The following is an 18,653-nucleotide window of genomic DNA, read 5'->3' on the forward strand; positions in this document are numbered from 1 at the left end:
GAGGTTTGTGTGGCGTCTTCTGTTGTGTAAGCGGCTCCTCCTGCAGAGGCACAAAAACACCTTTATTCTTCTTGTGTAACGCGTGTCTCATGATGGCTGAATAAACCTGTTTGTGGCTTCGTGTGACGAAAGTTTATTCTAAGAGTAGTACAAAACAACGATTTGGAGATGACACTTCGATCCTAAAGTACTGAAACGTGGGAACAACTCTGAGGGTCGACGGTTCATTTTGTTCCCAGTAAATCACAGCAAACATGTTCAGCTGTCGTCATGGAGACGAGGCTTCATCTCGTAGGCCTGGATGTCTTACAAATGTTTAAATTCAGGTCAGGGGTCGGTCAGTCCACATCGCCACTGCAGACAGGACGGGGCTCCACCGTCACCTCCACCCACCTGTCACTCACACCACTGTCTCTCTGCCATTCCTGACTTCCTCTCTGGCAGCCAATCGTCTGCTTTCTCTGATCCACAAAGACACCGAAGCTGCTTTTGTCCTCCGTCAGCCCTCAGAGCAGCCGTCACATGTGTGGTTGTCTTTCTGCGCAGCACCATCCTGCAGAGTAGCCACATTCTAGCTAACAGCACCTTAGTCCATACATGCAGACTGCAGTGGCTGTAGTCCACCTGTGCATGTCTCACTCGTGTGCATGACCCTGTGTTTCTCCCTCTCACCTGTCTGCAGTCCTCTCCTCAGCACCATGCCCACCCAGCACCCTCTCCCCCTGGGACACTCCTCCTCTCTCCTCTAACTGACCTCTGAGCTGTGGGGCAAACACTTTGACAACATCACCGATTTAATGTCCACTTTCAAATGCATGATCCTGTCTGACGCTCTCTTCACAACACTGTTCACGTCAGGATGCCCCACAGCTTGAACTCCACTGCTGCTGGCCCTGCTTCCTTTCCAACTGCTCTCCATCCTCGCAGCTCCCGGTCGCAGTGCCTACATTTAGATTACTAATGTTCCTCCTCTCTTCAAGCACAGTCGCCACCAGCACGCTGTTAGCCAGCAGCACTGAGGTCTTAAATGCACTCAAAAGCATTGGGCCACACCACTTAATCTTTAAATGCAGGTGTTTCCAGGCACAGGTGTGTAAACTCACTCGCGCAGACACGTGAGAGGCGTTTGTAAAAGACTGGGCCGTTCCTCCGAGCTCACCGAATCAGACTCACCTGGCTAGTGTCAGCACAGGAACAGCAGGACTGACGGGACCTGAGGTGCTGACAGAAACTATGAATGAGCTCAAACAGGTCTAATGGCGGCCGCAGCATCGCTTTCTCTGAAGCGTGAGTCTGTGCACAGGCGCATGAGAAACACAGAGTCAGGGCAGCACGTGTGCTTCTACACGTATGACCCCGTTCACAGGCTGCGTTCACATTTTATTACATGCAGCTGTGCACAGACCGCAGGGCTGTAATGATGATGGTTAAACTAGGTGTTTCTATGGAAACGCCAGCCGAGCACTGAGGAGGAAGCAGGACGAGTGGAAACATGGAGGCGGTCGGAGCTGGTTTGTTACAGGCTGTGTGGGAAACACGTGTGATGTCATAAATGTTCCAGCGCAGAAAAGCTCCGGCTTCACGTTCCCGCCCCGAGCCGCAGAAACGCTTTTATTATGTTTGTTTTATATCTGAACTCAGCAGCAAACGTCCACAGCACTGTGTTTGAAGGAAAATGGTGTCCGTCTGCACTCACGAGCAGCACAACATGTTTATACAGACAGATGGAGACTACACAGGCTTTTATTTTGTAGGATCACAGAATTAACAATATAATCCAGCCACTGTTATCATCGTCAATGCCCTGTACCAACACAGAGCAAAGCAGCTATCTGAACGCTACCCCAACAGAGGTCGATTATCTTGTTAATAATTTCACCTCCTCACTACGTACGACTCTGGATACTGTAGCTCCAGTGAAAACTAAGGTCTCTAATCAGAAGTACCTGACCCCGTGGTATAATTCTCAAACACGTACCCTAAAGCAGATGACTCGTAATCTGGAGAGGAAATGGCGTGTCACAAATTTAGAGGATCATCATTTAGCCTGGAGAAATAGTTTGTTGCTTTATAAGAAAGCCCTCCACAAAGCCAGAACAGCTTACTACTCATCACTGATTGAAGAAAATAAGAACAACCCCAGGTTTCTCTTCAGCACTGTAGCCAGGCTGACAAAAAGTCAGAGCTCTTTTGAGCCAACCATCCCTTTAACGTTAACTAGTGATGACTTCATGAACTTCTTCACAAATAAAATTTTTATCATTAGAGAAAAAATGACCAATAATCATCCCACAGATGTAATATTATCTACAGCTACTCTTAGTTCCATTGATGTTAAGTTAGACTCTTTTTCTCCAATCGATCTTTCTGAGTTAACTTCAATAATTACTTCCTCCAAACCATCAACGTGTCTTTTAGACCCCATTCCTACAAAACTGCTCAAAGAAGTCCTGCCATTGATTAATTCTTCGATCTTATATATGATCAACCTATCTCTAATAATCGGCTATGTACCACAGGCCTTCAAGGTGGCTGCAGTTAAACCTTTACTCAAAAAGCATCTCTAGACCCAGCAGTCTTAGCTAATTATAGGCCAATCTCCAACCTTCCTTTCATATCAAAAATCCTTGAAAGAGTAGTTGTCAAACAGCTAACAGATCATCTGCAGAGGAATGGTTTATTTGAAGAGTTTCAGTCAGGTTTCAGAGTTCATCACAGCACAGAAACAGCTTTAGTGAAGGTTACAAATGATCTTCTTATGGCCTCTGACAGTGGACTCATCTCTGTGCTTGTCCTTCTTGACCTTAGTGCAGCATTCGATACTGTCGACCATAATATTCTATTAGAGCGATTAGAACATGCTGTAGGTATTACAGGTATTGCACTGCAGTGGTTTGTATCATATCTATCTAATAGACTCCAGTTTGTGCATGTAAATGGAGAGTCCTCTTCACACACTGAGGTTAATTATGGAGTTCCACAGGGTTCAGTGCTAGGACCAATTCTGTTTACATTATACATGCTTCCCCTAGGCAGCATCATTAGAAGACATAGCATACATTTTCACTGCTATGCAGATGACACCCAGCTCTATCTGTCCATGAAGCCAGATAACACACACCAATTAGTTAAACTGCAGGAATGTCTTAAAGACATAAAGACCTGGATGGCCACTAATTTTCTGCTTCTTAACTCAGATAAAACTGAGGTCATTGTACTCGGCGCTGAAAAGCTTAGAAATATGGTATCTAACCAGATTCTTACTCTGGATGGCATTACCTTGGCCTCCAGTAACACTGTGAGGAACCTTGGAGTCATTTTTGACCAGGATATGTCCTTCAATGCACATATTAAACAAATATGTAAGACTGCGTTCTTCCATTTGCGCAACATCTCTAAAATGAGAAATATCCTGTCTCAGAGTGACGCTGAAAAACTAGTTCATGCATTTATTACTTCCAGGCTGGACTACTGCAATTCATTATTATCAGGATGTCCAAAAAACTCACTGAAAAGCCTTCAGTTAATCCAAAATGCTGCAGCAAGAGTACTGACAGGGACTAGAAAGAGAGAGCATATTTCTCCTGTTTTGGCTTCCCTTCATTGGCTTCCTGTTAAATCCAGAATTGAATTCAAAATCCTGCTCCTCACATACGAGGTCTTAAATAATCAGGCCCCATCTTATCTTAATGACCTTGTAGTACCATATCACCCTATTAGAGCACTTCGCTCTCGCTCTGCAGGCCTACTTGTTGTTCCTAGAGTATTTAAAAGTAGAATGGGAGGGAGAGCCTTCAGTTTTCAGGCCCCTCTTCTGTGGAACCAGCTTCCAGTTTGGATTCAGGAGACAGACACTATCTCTACTTTTAAGATTAGGCTTAAAACTTTCCTTTTTGCTAAAGCATATAGTTAGGGCTGGACCAGGTGACCCTGAATCCTCCCTTAGTTATGCTGCAATAGATGTAGGCTGCCGGGGGATTCCCATGATGCATTGAGTTTTTCCTTTCCAGTCACCTTTCTCACTCACTATGTATTAACAGACCTCTCTGTATTGAATCGTATCTGTTATTAATCTCTGTCTCTCTTCCACAGCATGTCTTTTATCCTGTCTTCCTTCTCTCACCCCAACCGGTCGCAGCAGATGGCCGCCCCTCCCTGAGCCTGGTTCTGCCGGAGGTTTCTTCCTGTTAAAAGGGAGTTTTTCCTTCCCACTGTCGCCAAAGTGCTGCTCATAGGGGGTCATATGATTGTTGGGCTTTTCTCTGTATCTATGAAGCGCCTTGAGGCGACATTTGTTGTGATTTGGCGCTATATAAATAAAATTGAATTGAATTGAATTGAAATGCTTCAGCCTATAATTTTACCTTTATGTTGAAAATCAGTTCTTGACATGTTCTTCTTCAATCATAGTAATAATAACCCCGTCATTCAGCCAAAAATGTGTTTTTATTATTCCTGAGGCTCAGTAAGAGTTCGTACGAAAAGCTCCCCGAGCTTTTTCCAGACGGTCGATGCCCTTCATGGACAAACCCCTCACCTCACGCTGCATCGAGCATGCTGAAGCGAACATCTGATCAACAATAAGCTGGAGCTGCTCTTTCCTGAGTTCATGTTTGCAACTTTCTGTTTTGGGGTTTTTGGAGGTGTGGTCTTTTTTGATCAGCTGTAAAACAGCCTGTTTCAGTTTGTTGTTTCCAAGAACAGCTGTTTTGTCTCACTTTTGATCGGGACTGTGTGTCCTCGCAGTTCATTGCTCATTTAGAGGACACTCTGTTGAAGAGCTCTCGCGATCTTAAGATAAGATAACCTTTATTAGTCCCACACGTGGGATTGTTAAAGCAGTGGACAGTTGTATAGACAAATTAGAGAAAAACACTGGAATAAGATGTCAATAAGACTGTACACAATAGAGTAGAATACTATAGACAATCAAATAAAATAGAATACAAATGCTATATATAATATGAGTATAATACAACGACGCCAGAAAGATTATTGCACTTAGTGTTACTGCACATGTGTGGATGTGTTTGATCAGCTGGAGTCTTTGTTGTGGAGTCTGACAGCCGTGGGGAGACCTGTGAAATGTCTCCCACACCGTGGGGGCTGCAGCCACTGAAGGAGCTGCTCAGTGCTGTCAGAGTCTCCTGCACGGTGGGAGATGTTGTCCAACAGGGACGACAGCTCAGCCACCGTTCTGCTGTCAAAGCTTGGCTGAATTGTGTTAAATCGTTAGATATCTAAACAGAGACATGTCTGTCATATCTGTGCTCCGTCACCCTCAGCAGCTCCGTGATGATCTGATAATCGATTATCAGCACCTGGCGTTGACTTCGTCAGCTCACCCGGCTCAGTGTGTATCTGTATGTGTGTAGACAGATCAACTGCTGGCTGCCCTGAAGTCACTGAGGGCGGTGAAAAGATAGATTTCTGATTAATTTGTAAAATGCAGCCAATTATCTTCTGTCTTTGTGTTAAATATTGCACTAACCTGTGAAGTGTAATGGATCGTACGCTGCTGCATGCGCTGCTGCGTCGCCGCTGCGTCGCCGCTGCTCAGGGCTGCATGGTCTCATTTATGTGCAGAAGCACAACATACAGCAAGTATAAGGAGTTAAAGCTGACTGAGTCCTCCCAGCTGACAGTCTTTGTGTTTAGTCTTTGACAGATGGAGAAAAAAACATTTGCTCGAGACTCGCACACAGTCGGCTCTGTGTTCCTGTTTATGGAGTTTCCTCAGCGGTGACCTCACTTCCTTCCTGTCAGCCTTCATTTCCTGACCAGCGGCTGGTTTCATACAGACCACTTACACACACAGCAGTGTTTCCATCACTTCAGAGCAAATCTCAGTGAAGGACTGACTGTAACTGTCAGATTTACGTTACCTGAAGGTTCTGGGCCACAAGGTGACTGTGTCCCCATAAAGCAGTGAAACAGGAACAGTCACACACCCACAGACATGTTTTCCTTTTCTTTATAAATGGTCTCTGTGTTCAAGCGTCCACACAAGCTGTTTGAGACAAACCAGCTCGGCTCTCGGGATTTTCTTTTTTCCTGGTAGTCGGGATCACGCGTGAGGTGGTGACACACTACAAAAGACATTTACTTCAGCAGCAAACATACATCAGGCTCTGCTAACAGATGGGTTGCAGATTATCCCTCATGTCACATTCAGGTAACTAACGTGATGAACACACAGAAAATGAGCCAGTTATATCCAGTTGTTTAAAATTATATCTGTATTCCACTTATCCTCGATAAAGAGGATGTGACAGAGTGAGAAGCAGAAGAGGATTCTGGGATATCGAGCCGTTTGCATCACCAGCAGTGAGTCAGACTCAGTGACTGTGCACGCTATTTGCTGTTTTCAGGATCACAGCAGCTGAGAATCAGCACTGTGTCTATAATAACATATTTATAATAGCAACATTTTGAAGTGTGAATCTTGCAAAGTTACGCTCATGAAGTAGGAAGCGGGAGTTCAGACACAAAGCCCAGATTGTGGAGCTATTGGGAGTTTATTTAGCAGCACTGTAAGGCAACCCTGACTGCAGACATGGTTGAAGGTTCAACTCTGACAGAAAACACTGAAAGTTGGAGGAAATGTGTTACAAACCTTAAAAACACATTTATAAAATAAAACCCTTTGATTCAGAATATCCAACATTGAAATCTCTGACAGTTCTGGCTCAAAAACACTTTTTTGTATGAATGTTGAATGTTGGCGTGTTGTTCTGAGGACGCACAGAACCTGCTGTTCATTTTACATCATTGTGCTTTCGTCCTAATAATAAGTTCTACGAACCAGGTTGTAACTGTGGGAAATGTTTCAGTTAAAATGAAGTCATGTATCTGAGGGGACACTTGTTCTTTCCTGGCTCATACTGCAACAGCATAAAGATGTTGGACCCATTAACACTGTTCACCACACAGACTGTCAATAAAGTTAGAAGTCTTGAAGTGACGGCGATTCACTCAGGAAGCCCAAATGCTGACACAGTGCATACGATGCTGCTGGATGTCAGAGAAACACGTACGTGACTCTGCAGCGCCACCTGGAGTCTCACCTGGACAGGCTGTCATCATACCTGCGGGGTCAATATTTCTTGTGTTCAGCTGAGGTTGTTCCTGTGTTTAATTCATTTATGAGGAAATAAAACATACGTCTAATCTGTCAGCTTTGAATAAATAATGATGTCACTCACTGCTTGACACAGTCTGGGATCTGAACATGCTCAGTGGGGATGATGTTAGAAAGTTCCTTTAAGCTGCTGATGAACTGAAGTTTCCTGCTGAACTTGGTGCTGAGGATGAAATAAAAAGACAGTTTGAGTCATTCAGATATGACCACTTCCTGTCCAAGAAAACAGCATTTTCATTTCGTTTATGCTCATAAGCTTTCACTAGCAAAACAATGATCTGTGTCAGACGGGTGGTGATGAAGAGTGTGCACCTGATGAAGGGCTTGATGATGGTGATGAGAGCTTTAATGTACCAGGTGGGATGAACCACATAGAAACCCTTCAAGTTCTTCCTCAACCTGCAGGCAGAAAATCACCAAAAGAATCATAAAGAAACACAGAATTAGGGACTTGGAATAAAACAGCGGTCTCCAACCTTTTTTGTGCCATGGACCGGTTTATGCCCGACAATATTTTCATGGACCGGTTTATGCCCGACAATATTCTCATGGACCGGTTTATACCCGACAATATTTTCATGGACCGGTTTATACCCGACAATATTTTCATGGACCGGCCTTTAAGGTGTCGCGGATAAATACAACAAAATAAAACCAGTACTGGTACTGAAAAAAAGAAGATTTATTCATAACACACGTGAAAAGACCCAGGAAAACTGAGTAAACGATAAAAACGATAACAAAATAACGCTGAAAACCGATAAAAACCCTGAAAACCAAACATTTCACACCTGAGCCTCAACTCTCGCGGCCCGGTACCAAACGACTCACGGACCGGTCCGAGGCCCGGGGGTTGGGGACCGCTGTAATAAACCAACCATCCAACCAACATCCAATCATCAATCCAGCCATGGTCTCCCATTTATCCATTTCTGGGTCATGGATGTTAGGGCCTATGCCAGGGTTAAGGGTCAAACAATGAAATACAATTTGTGAAATAAAAGACAAAAGTTAAAAGACTGAAAACAGGTGAATGAAGGAGGAAATAGATTAAACATGATGCCTGGCACACCTGAAAATCAGTTCATGACATGAAGACGATGTCCTCCAGATATTCATAATAATAATAAACCCCTCTCCTTCAGCCACGAGTGAAAACGCTGGATCTGAAACTGTGTTTTATTATTTATTAGGCTGAGTAAGCATTCTTAGCAATGAAAAAGATCCCTGAGCTTTGGACACATCAGTGAAAGCTTAAATATGTGCCCATTGATAAAGTCCTGATCAAAAGTTTAAGAAATGGCAAAAACTCGTATTTTGCATGGTTGGATCTTAACAAGGTTCCAAGTAGAGCTTCAACATGCAACAAGAAGAAACGGGAGTGAGACAAAACACAGAAACTGGGAAGTGTAACGGATGAATAGTGCCCTGCCACCACCGTGACCTGGCTTTGGATGAGCAGACGATAACAGATGGGTGGATGTTCGGACCTGTCTTACCTGCGGTCGATGGTGGTGTAGCATTCTCTGAGCCAGCTGATTCCTGGCAGTTTGTCCTTCTGACCTCCAGCACAGAGATACACAATCACGTAGTTCTCCGCCACCATCAGCTCCAGGGTGCCCACTACGAACCTGATACATGCAGAGAGGCAGTGGTGAGGTGGTCGATCGAAGCTCTGAACTGATCTGCTGCATTGCCTCTGGTCAGTTATCTGACAGCTAAACCAGTTCAGCACCATCACAGCCACAAAGACTCTTACTGGTGTTATACTGGAACCCGTAGTGGGTCTGTGCACTAAGACAAATTCAGCCTTTTGATCCGTGTTTTTCTTCGCCACGACTTTGAGTCTGATTCTCACTGTGGGATAGGCAAGAGCAGTGACGCAGAGGTGAAGGTCAGGGGTCAGAGGCCAATGTGTGTTCATTACCTGAACAGATTATCCATCACATACTGGTAGTTCTCCAGACAGTTTTCTGGCAGGTAACAGGAGGAAAACACGATGATGTCATTCATACCATCTCCATAGTAACCTAAATGGCCAACAGGTGTTAAAGGTGTGAGGGGCATGAGACAAACAGGTAAATCGGTGCACAGGTAGGTAGCAGTACCTCCATGAGACAGCACCCTGAGGAACGGCTCCAGGACGCTCATGTTGACCCGGCTCTCCTGTGGAGGGTCGCCTGTAGTGAAACAGCGCCACCTGGTGCCATGGCTGTCCACCACATCCTCCCTTTCCAGAAAACCCAGTCCGCTCTGGTCTGTTTCCATCAGGCAACCAGTCTGTGGGTCAGACCTGTGACCTCTGTGGTGGCCTGAGGCAACACCAAGACGCCGCAGGTCATCTGAGAAACGATCAGGTCAGAAGATAAACAGCTGTTCGCAAACCTTGGCCTGTATGACCTCTCTATGACCCCTCACCTTCCAGGTCCAGGTCATACATTGGGAAGGGCAGCGATTCGCTGTCTGAGGGCGTCTCTAGAGCATCTAGATCAAAGTCAAGTGCTTGGTCGTCTTCATCTTCAGGGGAGGGGGAAAGGAAGACAGAAGGCAGGTCATCAGAGACCATGGAGCCGCTGCGACCTGCAACCCAACACCAAAGAGCTGAAACGCCACGAAACGAGAACTGTGGAGTTTTAAAGAGATCCCAGCTATTGTTTCGTTACCTAATGACAGACTGAGAGTCGGAGCCACCAGGATTTTCTTCTTTGCCTGTGGTGGGCTGGTCAAAGCTAGAGTGCTGGGAGGAGCTGCAGAAAGAGAGGACACGCTCAACAGGGACATGTTTCTGTTTACTAATGACAGCCACCCGACAATGAGGGCCTGTTTGGATTCTTATTTTCATTTTTTTAAAGCAAGTAAGCGCAAACATTAGTTTTTGAAGGAAAAAAGCCTAAAAGCTGCAGGTTCTGCCTGCCTCGCCACATGAGATCACAGAGCAGCACATGCTGAGGTGTGTGTGCAGAGTCAAGCCCAACAGACCTCCAAAGTTCACGTGGCCTTCGGATTAGCTCGAGAACAGCACGTAGAGAGCTCCATCAAAAAGGGTTTCCAAGGATGAACAGCTGCATCCAAGTCTTACATCAGCACCAACTAAAGCCTCGCATGCAGGGGTGTAAAGGATGCTGCCACTGGACTGTAAAGGAGTGGAGACGTGCTCTCGGGAGTGACCAATCACGTTTCTCCATCTGGGACTGTGATGCATGAATCTGACTGCACTGTGCCAAGTGTAAAGTTTGGTGGGGGGGGGGGATCAGACGGCATCACTGTCTGAGCTCACAAACGCGCTTCTGAAAGATGTGGTCAAAGGCTGCGTTCACACTGCAGGCGAAAGCGCATCAAATCCGACTTTTCTGACCCTGTGCGACCCTCTGATCATGGTGACAGTGTGAACGGGACAAATCCGATATTTTCAAATCTGATCTGGGTCACTTTCATATGTGGTGCTGAATCTGATACATATCTGATGTTTCAGAAAGCTGCTGTTTGATGGTCATGTCGCACTAAATCCGTCTTTTACGTCACTGACACAAGACAGACGCCGATTATCAGCGCAGGAGAAGACATCGCGAACGCTTCCTGACCATCCAGTGAAACTGTCGGGAACAACGTTGGAGAAACGGGAACATTTTATTTGTTCTGTATAATCTGCAGATTCTGACAGAAATCTGCAGCTATCCTTTGAAGCACCGCTCCTCTAAAACAGCAATCAGTTTGCTCTGGGTCTAAACAGAGCGCGTCGTGTGTGACGTCTTCTTTTGTGCATGCGGCCGCTTTGAGCGTTCACACTAGAGCACGTTTGCTGTCGCATTTTATTTGTAGTGTGAACGAGCAGACAGAAAAATCGGATGTGATCAATAATCGGAGTTGAGCTTTAAGACCTGCAGAGTGAACGTAGCCTGAAACTTCCAGAAACACTCTGAAGCTGTTACAGCTGCAAAGGGGCCGACGTCGTGTTACAGCCCGTGGACGAGTTTCACTCAGGTTCACATCTGTGAACATATACATAGATAACAAAATAATGTCTTTATTATTATTATTATTTTGTTTATAATTTAACATGTATTTTAAATTTTCATTCCTCTTTTTAAAGGATTACTTTTCAAATATAAATCGATCTTGATTTGTCTTTCTTTCCTCGAGGCAGCGATTGAGCAGGACCCGTCCTTCGGTAGTAACTGCTGCTAGTACTCAGCCACAGTAGTGATAAGCTACTGTAAATGTCTGTCATTATCGCTGCCACAACAGCTGCTTGGCCATGTTTGCACAGCTCAGCATAGCTCAAACATGAGCTGTAGCTGGTTACGTTTCACTGCCTTGAGCCTCATGTTTGCTTCCTCCTCCTATTTTGGTTCCTTGCTCTCTTCCTTGCATCCCTTATCTCCTTATTGCTCTTTCCTGTCATGCTTAGTTGGACTACCTAAGGGAGGATGAGTCCCGCTGACAGCTTGATGGGTGATGTGGGCAGCCTTTCTTTGTTCTGTGGTTAGAGGATGGTGTTTGGAGGGAGAGAGCTCCAAACAGAGCAACCAGGTACCAGGCAGCAACAAGACCAAAGTGTCGGGGCCTGGGTCTAGGCGCCCAGGGCTCGTGTATCTTTGTATACATGTATATTTTTCTGTGTGTGGTGTTTTGTTTCCTCTGCTTTTCCCCTCGTCTCTCCGTGTGTGCTCACGGATGATTTGGGTCGCCTGAGGGATCGCATCCCTGGAAGTGTTTGTGCGCTCGAGGCAGCCACAGCAGCTGCAGCAGATCATCAGGGGAGCTGTATTTAAGGGTGTGGCTGAGCTCGGCGCTGGATCCTTGAGTCAACACTCATTACTACAGCTATTTGTGGCTTATTTTAGATTTCAGTATTTTTGATGGATTCCTCAGTGAGTTTGATGTTTTTTCATTATTAATATTGTATCATTGCTCTCCTCCTGTGCGCAGCGTTAAGCTACGACATGTATTTATTTTGAATCCCTGTATTTGCTTTCATATATTTTTCTTTCTCGTGGCATCAAAAGAGCAGAGAAAAGTTCATCGTCTCAGAAACAACAAATGGTCTGCGTACCCGGTCTCTGTCTCGTGGCTGTCAGTGATTTATCCTCCGAGTCGTCACCGCCTGAGAGAACACAGGAAACGATCAGAGAGGAACCGAAGAAGAAGAAGAAAATAAAGGAGCAGCTGTCAGAGTTACCTGGCTCGGACACCTGCTGCAGTTCATCTGCTGGAAAATCGTGAATATGTTGAGAAGAGAAAATGTCATCTGAAGGAAAAACGACTGGATGAGTCTTCCTTACCCTCCTTGTCTTCCTCCTTACACGCATCGCCTTGTTCAGCCTCCTCATTTCCAGCAGATATTTGCCCCCCACATTCTTCCTCCTCCTCATCTTTAAGACCAAAAACACCACAGAGTTCATGACAGGGACTGGCCCGAGACCAGGACGTACCGTTTGTTCTCCATACCTGCTGACCGCTCTGTACGTGGCGTGGAGATGAGCGGTTTGTCACCCGTTTCCTCGTCGTCTGCAGAGAAATGCAGATTCAGACCTCAGACCTCGCCCGCTCACTCCAGCAGAGGTTTGTGCACCAAACCAAACATGCACAATAAAGACGACTGAAACAGTTTGACACAAACTCAGGGCGAGTTTCTAAAGCTCCGTCAGTCACAGACAGCAGTGAGATATGATTCATTTCACCGATGATGTTCATTTGTTTGAATGAATCTACATGTTGGCTCTCAGCGGGTCAGCATGAATGAGTGTATCTGAATAGTGTGTGACACTGGCGGCTCTGTCAGTACCTGATCGACCGTCTGCAGCAGACGTGGCGCTCACAGCTGTCGCCGTGGTCGTAGAGGTCGTTTCATCTGTTGTGCTGTTGGCTGCTCGGATGCTCTCAGCAGCTGATCTGCACACAGAAGCACACTGAGCGATACTTCTGTTTATCCTTTTTTCTCTCGTCCAGTAACGCTGCCTATATTTCACACTGTGGCGTGACCCGACCACAGAGTCACACACTGACACACTTTCCTGTTTCTCTAACGCTGCAGCTTTACAGCCGACAGTAGCACACAGCAACCAGAGTGTGCTGCCTGTGATCAACAGCAGTCTTCAGTCTGCTCCTAAACTGTGGTGAACTTCACATCTCCACCTCGCTAACATCACACGTGTCTGAAACACTGTTGTTCTCTTTACATCAGCATGACCTCTGCTTCGGTTTCTCACGAGGCTTTTCTTATTTTCTTAAATTGTTGTTATGTGCTTGATTATTTTACATGTACATCACAGTTTTTAAAGGTGACTCAGACTGTGACTGAGGCTATCCTGTCTCTTCAGGGCCCCTCCCCTCGCTAAAAGCCCTTGTTCTGATTGGCTGCAGAGGAGCAGGAGCCCCGGTCATAACGATGCTACAAACACTACAGCTGGACGTATCTGTTTGTTAAATGTTTGATTACATTTCAAACTGAAGGAAATCAAAAGGCTGAAATGAACTCTGACCTCTGTGTTTCCTCATCAGGCTCCTCCTCTCGTGACTCCATGTTGTTGCTGCTGCTGAGGATCAGTGAGAGCGCGTTAGTGCAGAGCCTGCTGCTAGATCAGGTTTGACTAAGCTAGCTTTCTGCTGTTTAGCATGGAAACATTATAACATCAGCACTTTGTAACAGCTGAAACGTTGCTGCATTCAGATCTGAGATCTGGGCTCAGGTCAGTAATCTTTATTGACACAGCTGTTATCTAACAAAAACAAAGACAAAGAACACTTTACAAAATAAAAGTCTGAGCAGAAAAAGACTTCCTGTGATAAAGTTTAAGAGTCAAAAGACTTACAGCGAGTCCTCAGAACGACGACGGCCAGGTGAAGTCAGACAGGTGAGACAGGTTCAGGGTAAATAGATCACCTGGGAGTCCCTGTGTGTGACTGAAGGCTCACCTGATGACATCACACCTGCCTACAGTGAGTTTATGAGTGAACTCTGATACCTCAGCCCCTCCCTCGCCCGTCTCTCGCTGCACTTTTAGCCAACAGGACAACAGAGGTGTGGCCGCTTTGTTGGTGCAACAGGAGGCCCGCCCCGTTACCACAGCAACCATGACTGTACAAGCAGACATGCAGGTGTGGAAACTGCAGCATGCAGGTCGCTACCTGCTGCATGTGTGTCATCGTGGTTCAGGTATTACTGCTTCATGAGAACATTAAAAGATCCCAGGGAAGTCTGTGTGAGTCTGTGTGAGTCTATATCTGGGGTTTAAATCTGGGACTCTTCACCATTTGACCTTAGAACTGAAGAAGCTTCTCGGATGAAGGTGAAACGTCTTCAAGTAACTTAAAGAAGTCCAGACGCTTTTCTTTGCAAGCTCCTTAGACTACGAGGACCTGGATGACTGAGAACCTTCACAGACATATGTGTGAGTCTGTTACGCTTTGGTCAGGACTGCTGGCTCAGACTGAAAGGTTTAAATATTTACAGTAACACTGTGGTTAACATGGGCACCGCCTGCTCCTCCACCCTGACCCGAGGCTAAGTCTTCGTGTCTACGCCTGCACACTCACGATCGCACACCTTCCCCTCTAACACCGTCAGTAAACGTGGTGACGACAGCCGTTGGCCTGATCAGGAGGAGACGAGATTCATCACAAACAACAAAAGCACTTTGTGGATGGGACGCTCCGATCTCTCCCTGCTGCAGAAAGCTGCTCGACTGGAAGCTTCACATTCCCGCTGCCTCTTCTCTGGAGGTTGTTTTTCTTTCTGTTTCCTGGGGAAGCGACGAGCCGCCCGTCACCATTACAGATCCACTCTGGACAAAGCCAGCCCTTAAAACGACGCTTACTCGAGGAAGATGAGGGGCTTTCTGATCCTCGTGTTCGGTAAGCTGGTGTGGGCTGTGGGTCATCTCTGACTCTTGCTGTCTCAGCAGCAGCTTTGGGTCACAGCGGATCAGACAGACTTTTATCAGGAATCAACGCACGGTTTGTGGTCCTAACCTGCACTGTTCAGCTCTATTTTTGTTCAGTTTACTTTCAGTTTTCTCGCTTATTTCCTCCCTAATCGGGTTATTCTCACTTCATTCCTGAGTTTTAAGTCTTAAGTGCACTTCCTGTTTTATTTTGGTAGATTCTGTCTCTCTCCCAAACAGTGACAGCAAAGTTCAAAACACTGTTGTGCGTGTGTCCCAGTTTCCCAGCATGCCTTGGCTGCAAAAGTGGAAGTGTACGAGGGGGCGGAGTCTGTGCTTCTGCCCTGCCGGGTAGATTTTTTACTAGAGGACACCACAGTGACATGGACCCGCCCTGACCTCGATCCCAGCACCGTCCACAGGCGGCACGAAGACCGAGACGAGCCGGACGGTCAGAACACGCGTTACCGTGGGCGCACGGCAATGAGGGCGAACGAGGCGGACCCCAAAGACCTGAGCCTCGCTCTGAGCAAACCCGAGCTGTCTGACACCGGAAGTTACGGCTGCATCATCAGCAAGCAGAAAGACGTGCTGAAGCTGACCGACGTAGAGCTCCAGGTCAAAGGTCAGCACTCTCTTTGAAGTCAAAGTAGCTCAGGCACGTAAGCTTTAACACACCACAGACCTCAGCTTTACCTCAGAGGGGCAGGTCAACAGGACCAATCAAAGAGTTGATGACAGTAACCCAGCATCATCACAGTGTGAACGTTAGACAGAAAGCACATGACAACCTGTCCATTTAACATATGGTCACTGTAGCCCCGCCCACCAGGATGACACAAACTTTGAATTGTTCGGTCCTCGAGAACGAGTCAGAGTATAAAGAGTTGTGTCGCTGTAGGGCCTCACGATGTAAAGCTGCTTCAGGCAGCTGTTGGTGTGATTTCAGCAGGACGCTGCAGATCAGGAACCTCATGGTTTCTCAGCTGGGATCAGATAAAGAAGGATGATCTTGATGCTCAAGCAAAGCTGCTCTAGGCTCCAAGAATAACAACACGGAGCAGCTGGTTAAAGCTGTGCTGACAAAACAAAACTAAATGTTGAACAAACTCATGGACGTAATGATAGTTTGTGATGAAGTCGTTTGAAAAAGGCCGACGTCCCCTCACACTAACCTTTTCTTTGACCCTCTCAGTCGGCATGTTGGAGGTGGAGGTGACAGAAGGGTCCGAGTTCATCCGACTGCCCTGCCAAACGACATCTCCGCTGCCTGCCGACACCACCGTGGAGTGGAGCCGCTCCCAGCCCATCCCCATGATTGTCCACGTGTTCCCGAACAGCAGCGCAGAGCTGCCGAAGAAACAGGACGAATTCTTCTGTGGACGCACGCGCATGCACGAGGACTCACTGAAAACGGGAGACCTGAGTCTGACCCTGAAGTACCCCTCAGAGCGAGACAACGGCCACTACGTCTGCACCGTCAACACGGGCACGGACGTGCTGAGGCAGAAAGTAGCCCTGCGGCACGTCAAAAGTGAGTGGAAGGGGACGCGGGTGAGAGGGAGGGAGGCGGTTCACGCGCTCACATTTGTGCCTCTTACCAACAGAACCGTTTCCCACCTGGGCCACGGCTTTGCTGAGCATCATGGCCATCGGTCTGGTTGCTGGCGGAGGTTTTGTGGCATATTTCTGGTATTATTTTAAGATGGGTAAGCTTTCCATTTGTTTTACGTTTTGGTATCTTGTGGTTTAGGTTCAGCTTCCATATTTAATGTTTTGGTTTTGGTTCTTCTCAGTCTCCACCACGGAGGTGGATGAAGGGGCGGAGTCTGTTCACCTGCAATTTAAAACCACACCTAACCTGCCAGTCGGTGCTACAGTGGTGTGGAGGCGCTCCAGGCTTGGCTTCAAACTGGTCACAGTTCATGAGTACTCAAACGGCGAAAGCAAACCAGGCGCGAAATACATGGACCGTACAGAGATGGTGGAGGACCCGCTGACATCAGGAGATCTCAGTCTGACCCTGAGGCGACCGCGAAGGCGAGACAGCGGGATCTACCTCTGCACCCTCTGCAGGGGCAAAGTCGTGCTGGATGAGAAACGACTGAGGCTGGAAGTCAAAGGTAAAACCGAGCTGCAGTCCCCTTAGACTCCCAGGTTGAAACATGTTTACAGCCTGACACAGAAACAATTCAGATAATTTCCCCCTTTGGACGTCCTGTACATCTGTGTGTACACTTGAATATTTGACATGATGTCAGCGCCATATAGAGATACTGCAGGTAGCCTGCAGCTTTAAGAGGACACAGAAAAATAGAAAGTGGAGGACGTCCCAGAGGCTTTACTCCTCGGGTTCTCTTATCAACACTTCTGCTCATTTTTGGCTCCAAAATGACAAAACATGGAGTCAACAAACATCTGGGTGACATCACGGTGGATATGTATGTTTTTATATACAGTCTGTGATCTGGTCTTTGATTGGCTGTCCTTTCAGTCCCTCAGGTGAAGGTGTCAGAGGGGGTCGATGCTGTGCTGCCCTGGAAAACCTGGATTCCTCCACCAGAAAACGCCACTGTGGAGTGGAGCCGTCATGAGCCGTGGTCCATGATTGTCCATGTCTATCAAAGCGGCTCGAACTGTCTGGAGAAGCAGACCTGGTTGTACCGTGGCCGCACAAAGATGGAGGACGAAGATCCTCGTGAGAACAGAAACCTCAGTCTGGTCCTGCGCGAGCCCACGGTGCTCGACAGTGGCGAGTATACGTGCACCATCAAAGAGGAAGAACGAGTCGTGAGGACGAAGAGTCTGAGGCTCCACGTCAGAGGTCAGAGGAAGGTTTCCTGTTTCTGTTGTTTTCGTCTCTTCCTGCTGTCTGACCATCTGTCTGCTCCTTCCTCAGATTTCAATCACGTCTCTGATGATGAAGAACATGGAGAAAAGACTCCTTTGATCAGATATCGTGGGCCCCGGTCTGTCTGATCTCTGGCTCCCCCTCAGGTGCTCTCGGTGAACTGCACTCAGTATCAATCAGTAAAGAAAGATTTTAAAAGTCCAAACGAAGGAAAGGAGGAAATGAGACGACGGGATTCAAAGGTTTTTAAACGTCATCCATTTTTAAAGTATTTCAGACGACAGAACATGTTTGTTTCTCAGGATCCACATGATAAAAAGTGTTTAGCTGACATGAAGCAGGCGTTGGTTTGTGGCATGTCTGCGGGGGAGACCGACGCACCGCCGCTCCATCATGTATGCAAAGAATGAACTGGGTCCTGAGTTGTTCTTGTTCTGTACGTTGCTAGCTGCAGCCCAGGGTGTTGTAGCAGCAACCGGGAAATAAAGTGTGTCGAGTGTGAAATATGTGTTGGGTCTGTGCTTACCGCCACAAACAACTGTAGGACATCGGACCAGTTAGGGAGATCGTCTGCTTCCACAGACTGTGACAATCTCCCTAACGTCTGAATGTGGGAGTGAGAGGAGCACCCAGGTGCAGACACGCCAGGAGACGGCGCTGAGTTTAAAAGGCGAGGCGTTTATTAGGCTGAAAAAACATGAAGCAGGGGGAGAGGACTACAACTAAAAGCTAAACTGTGACGACAAAGTGACATGAACATGATTCTGAACAGGTGCAC

General features: G+C 46.8%; 2 protein-coding genes across 9 annotated transcripts; one reads left to right on the forward strand and one right to left on the reverse strand.

The window, feature by feature from the left end:
- Positions 1-6,717: 6,717 nt before the first annotated feature.
- On the reverse strand, positions 6,718-14,070 carry LOC146492455 (BCL2/adenovirus E1B 19 kDa protein-interacting protein 2-like). Of its 8 annotated transcripts, XM_085148546.1 has the most exons (15): positions 13,954-14,068; positions 13,624-13,677; positions 12,927-13,033; positions 12,590-12,649; positions 12,424-12,513; positions 12,321-12,350; positions 12,195-12,245; positions 9,805-9,888; positions 9,560-9,721; positions 9,250-9,483; positions 9,069-9,171; positions 8,641-8,772; positions 7,454-7,540; positions 7,206-7,304; positions 6,718-7,088 (listed from the first exon to the last, which is right to left on the reverse strand). In XM_085148546.1, the coding sequence occupies exons 2-15, from the start codon at positions 13,662-13,664 to the stop codon at positions 7,064-7,066; spliced, it is 1,305 nt and encodes a 434-aa protein (XP_085004672.1). In that variant the 5' UTR covers positions 13,665-13,677; positions 13,954-14,068; the 3' UTR covers positions 6,718-7,063. The 8 variants fall into 8 exon arrangements, with proteins under 8 accessions (XP_085004672.1, XP_085004669.1, XP_085004667.1 ...); XM_085148543.1 differs by having other exon boundaries at positions 9,069-9,483; positions 12,321-12,347; positions 13,954-14,070; XM_085148541.1 differs by having other exon boundaries at positions 9,069-9,483; positions 13,954-14,070.
- A 59-nt stretch (positions 14,071-14,129) lies between these two features.
- LOC146492456 (uncharacterized) lies at positions 14,130-18,051 on the forward strand. Its single transcript, XM_085148537.1, has 7 exons — positions 14,130-14,995; positions 15,305-15,649; positions 16,220-16,558; positions 16,632-16,733; positions 16,821-17,147; positions 17,519-17,848; positions 17,924-18,051. The coding sequence occupies exons 1-7, from the start codon at positions 14,968-14,970 to the stop codon at positions 18,001-18,003; spliced, it is 1,551 nt and encodes a 516-aa protein (XP_085004663.1). The 5' UTR covers positions 14,130-14,967; the 3' UTR covers positions 18,004-18,051.
- Positions 18,052-18,653: the final 602 nt, after the last annotated feature.

This window comes from Neolamprologus multifasciatus, chromosome 22 (genome assembly GCF_963576455.1).
Source record: "Neolamprologus multifasciatus chromosome 22, fNeoMul1.2, whole genome shotgun sequence".
Taxonomy (NCBI): Eukaryota; Metazoa; Chordata; class Actinopteri; order Cichliformes; family Cichlidae; genus Neolamprologus; species Neolamprologus multifasciatus.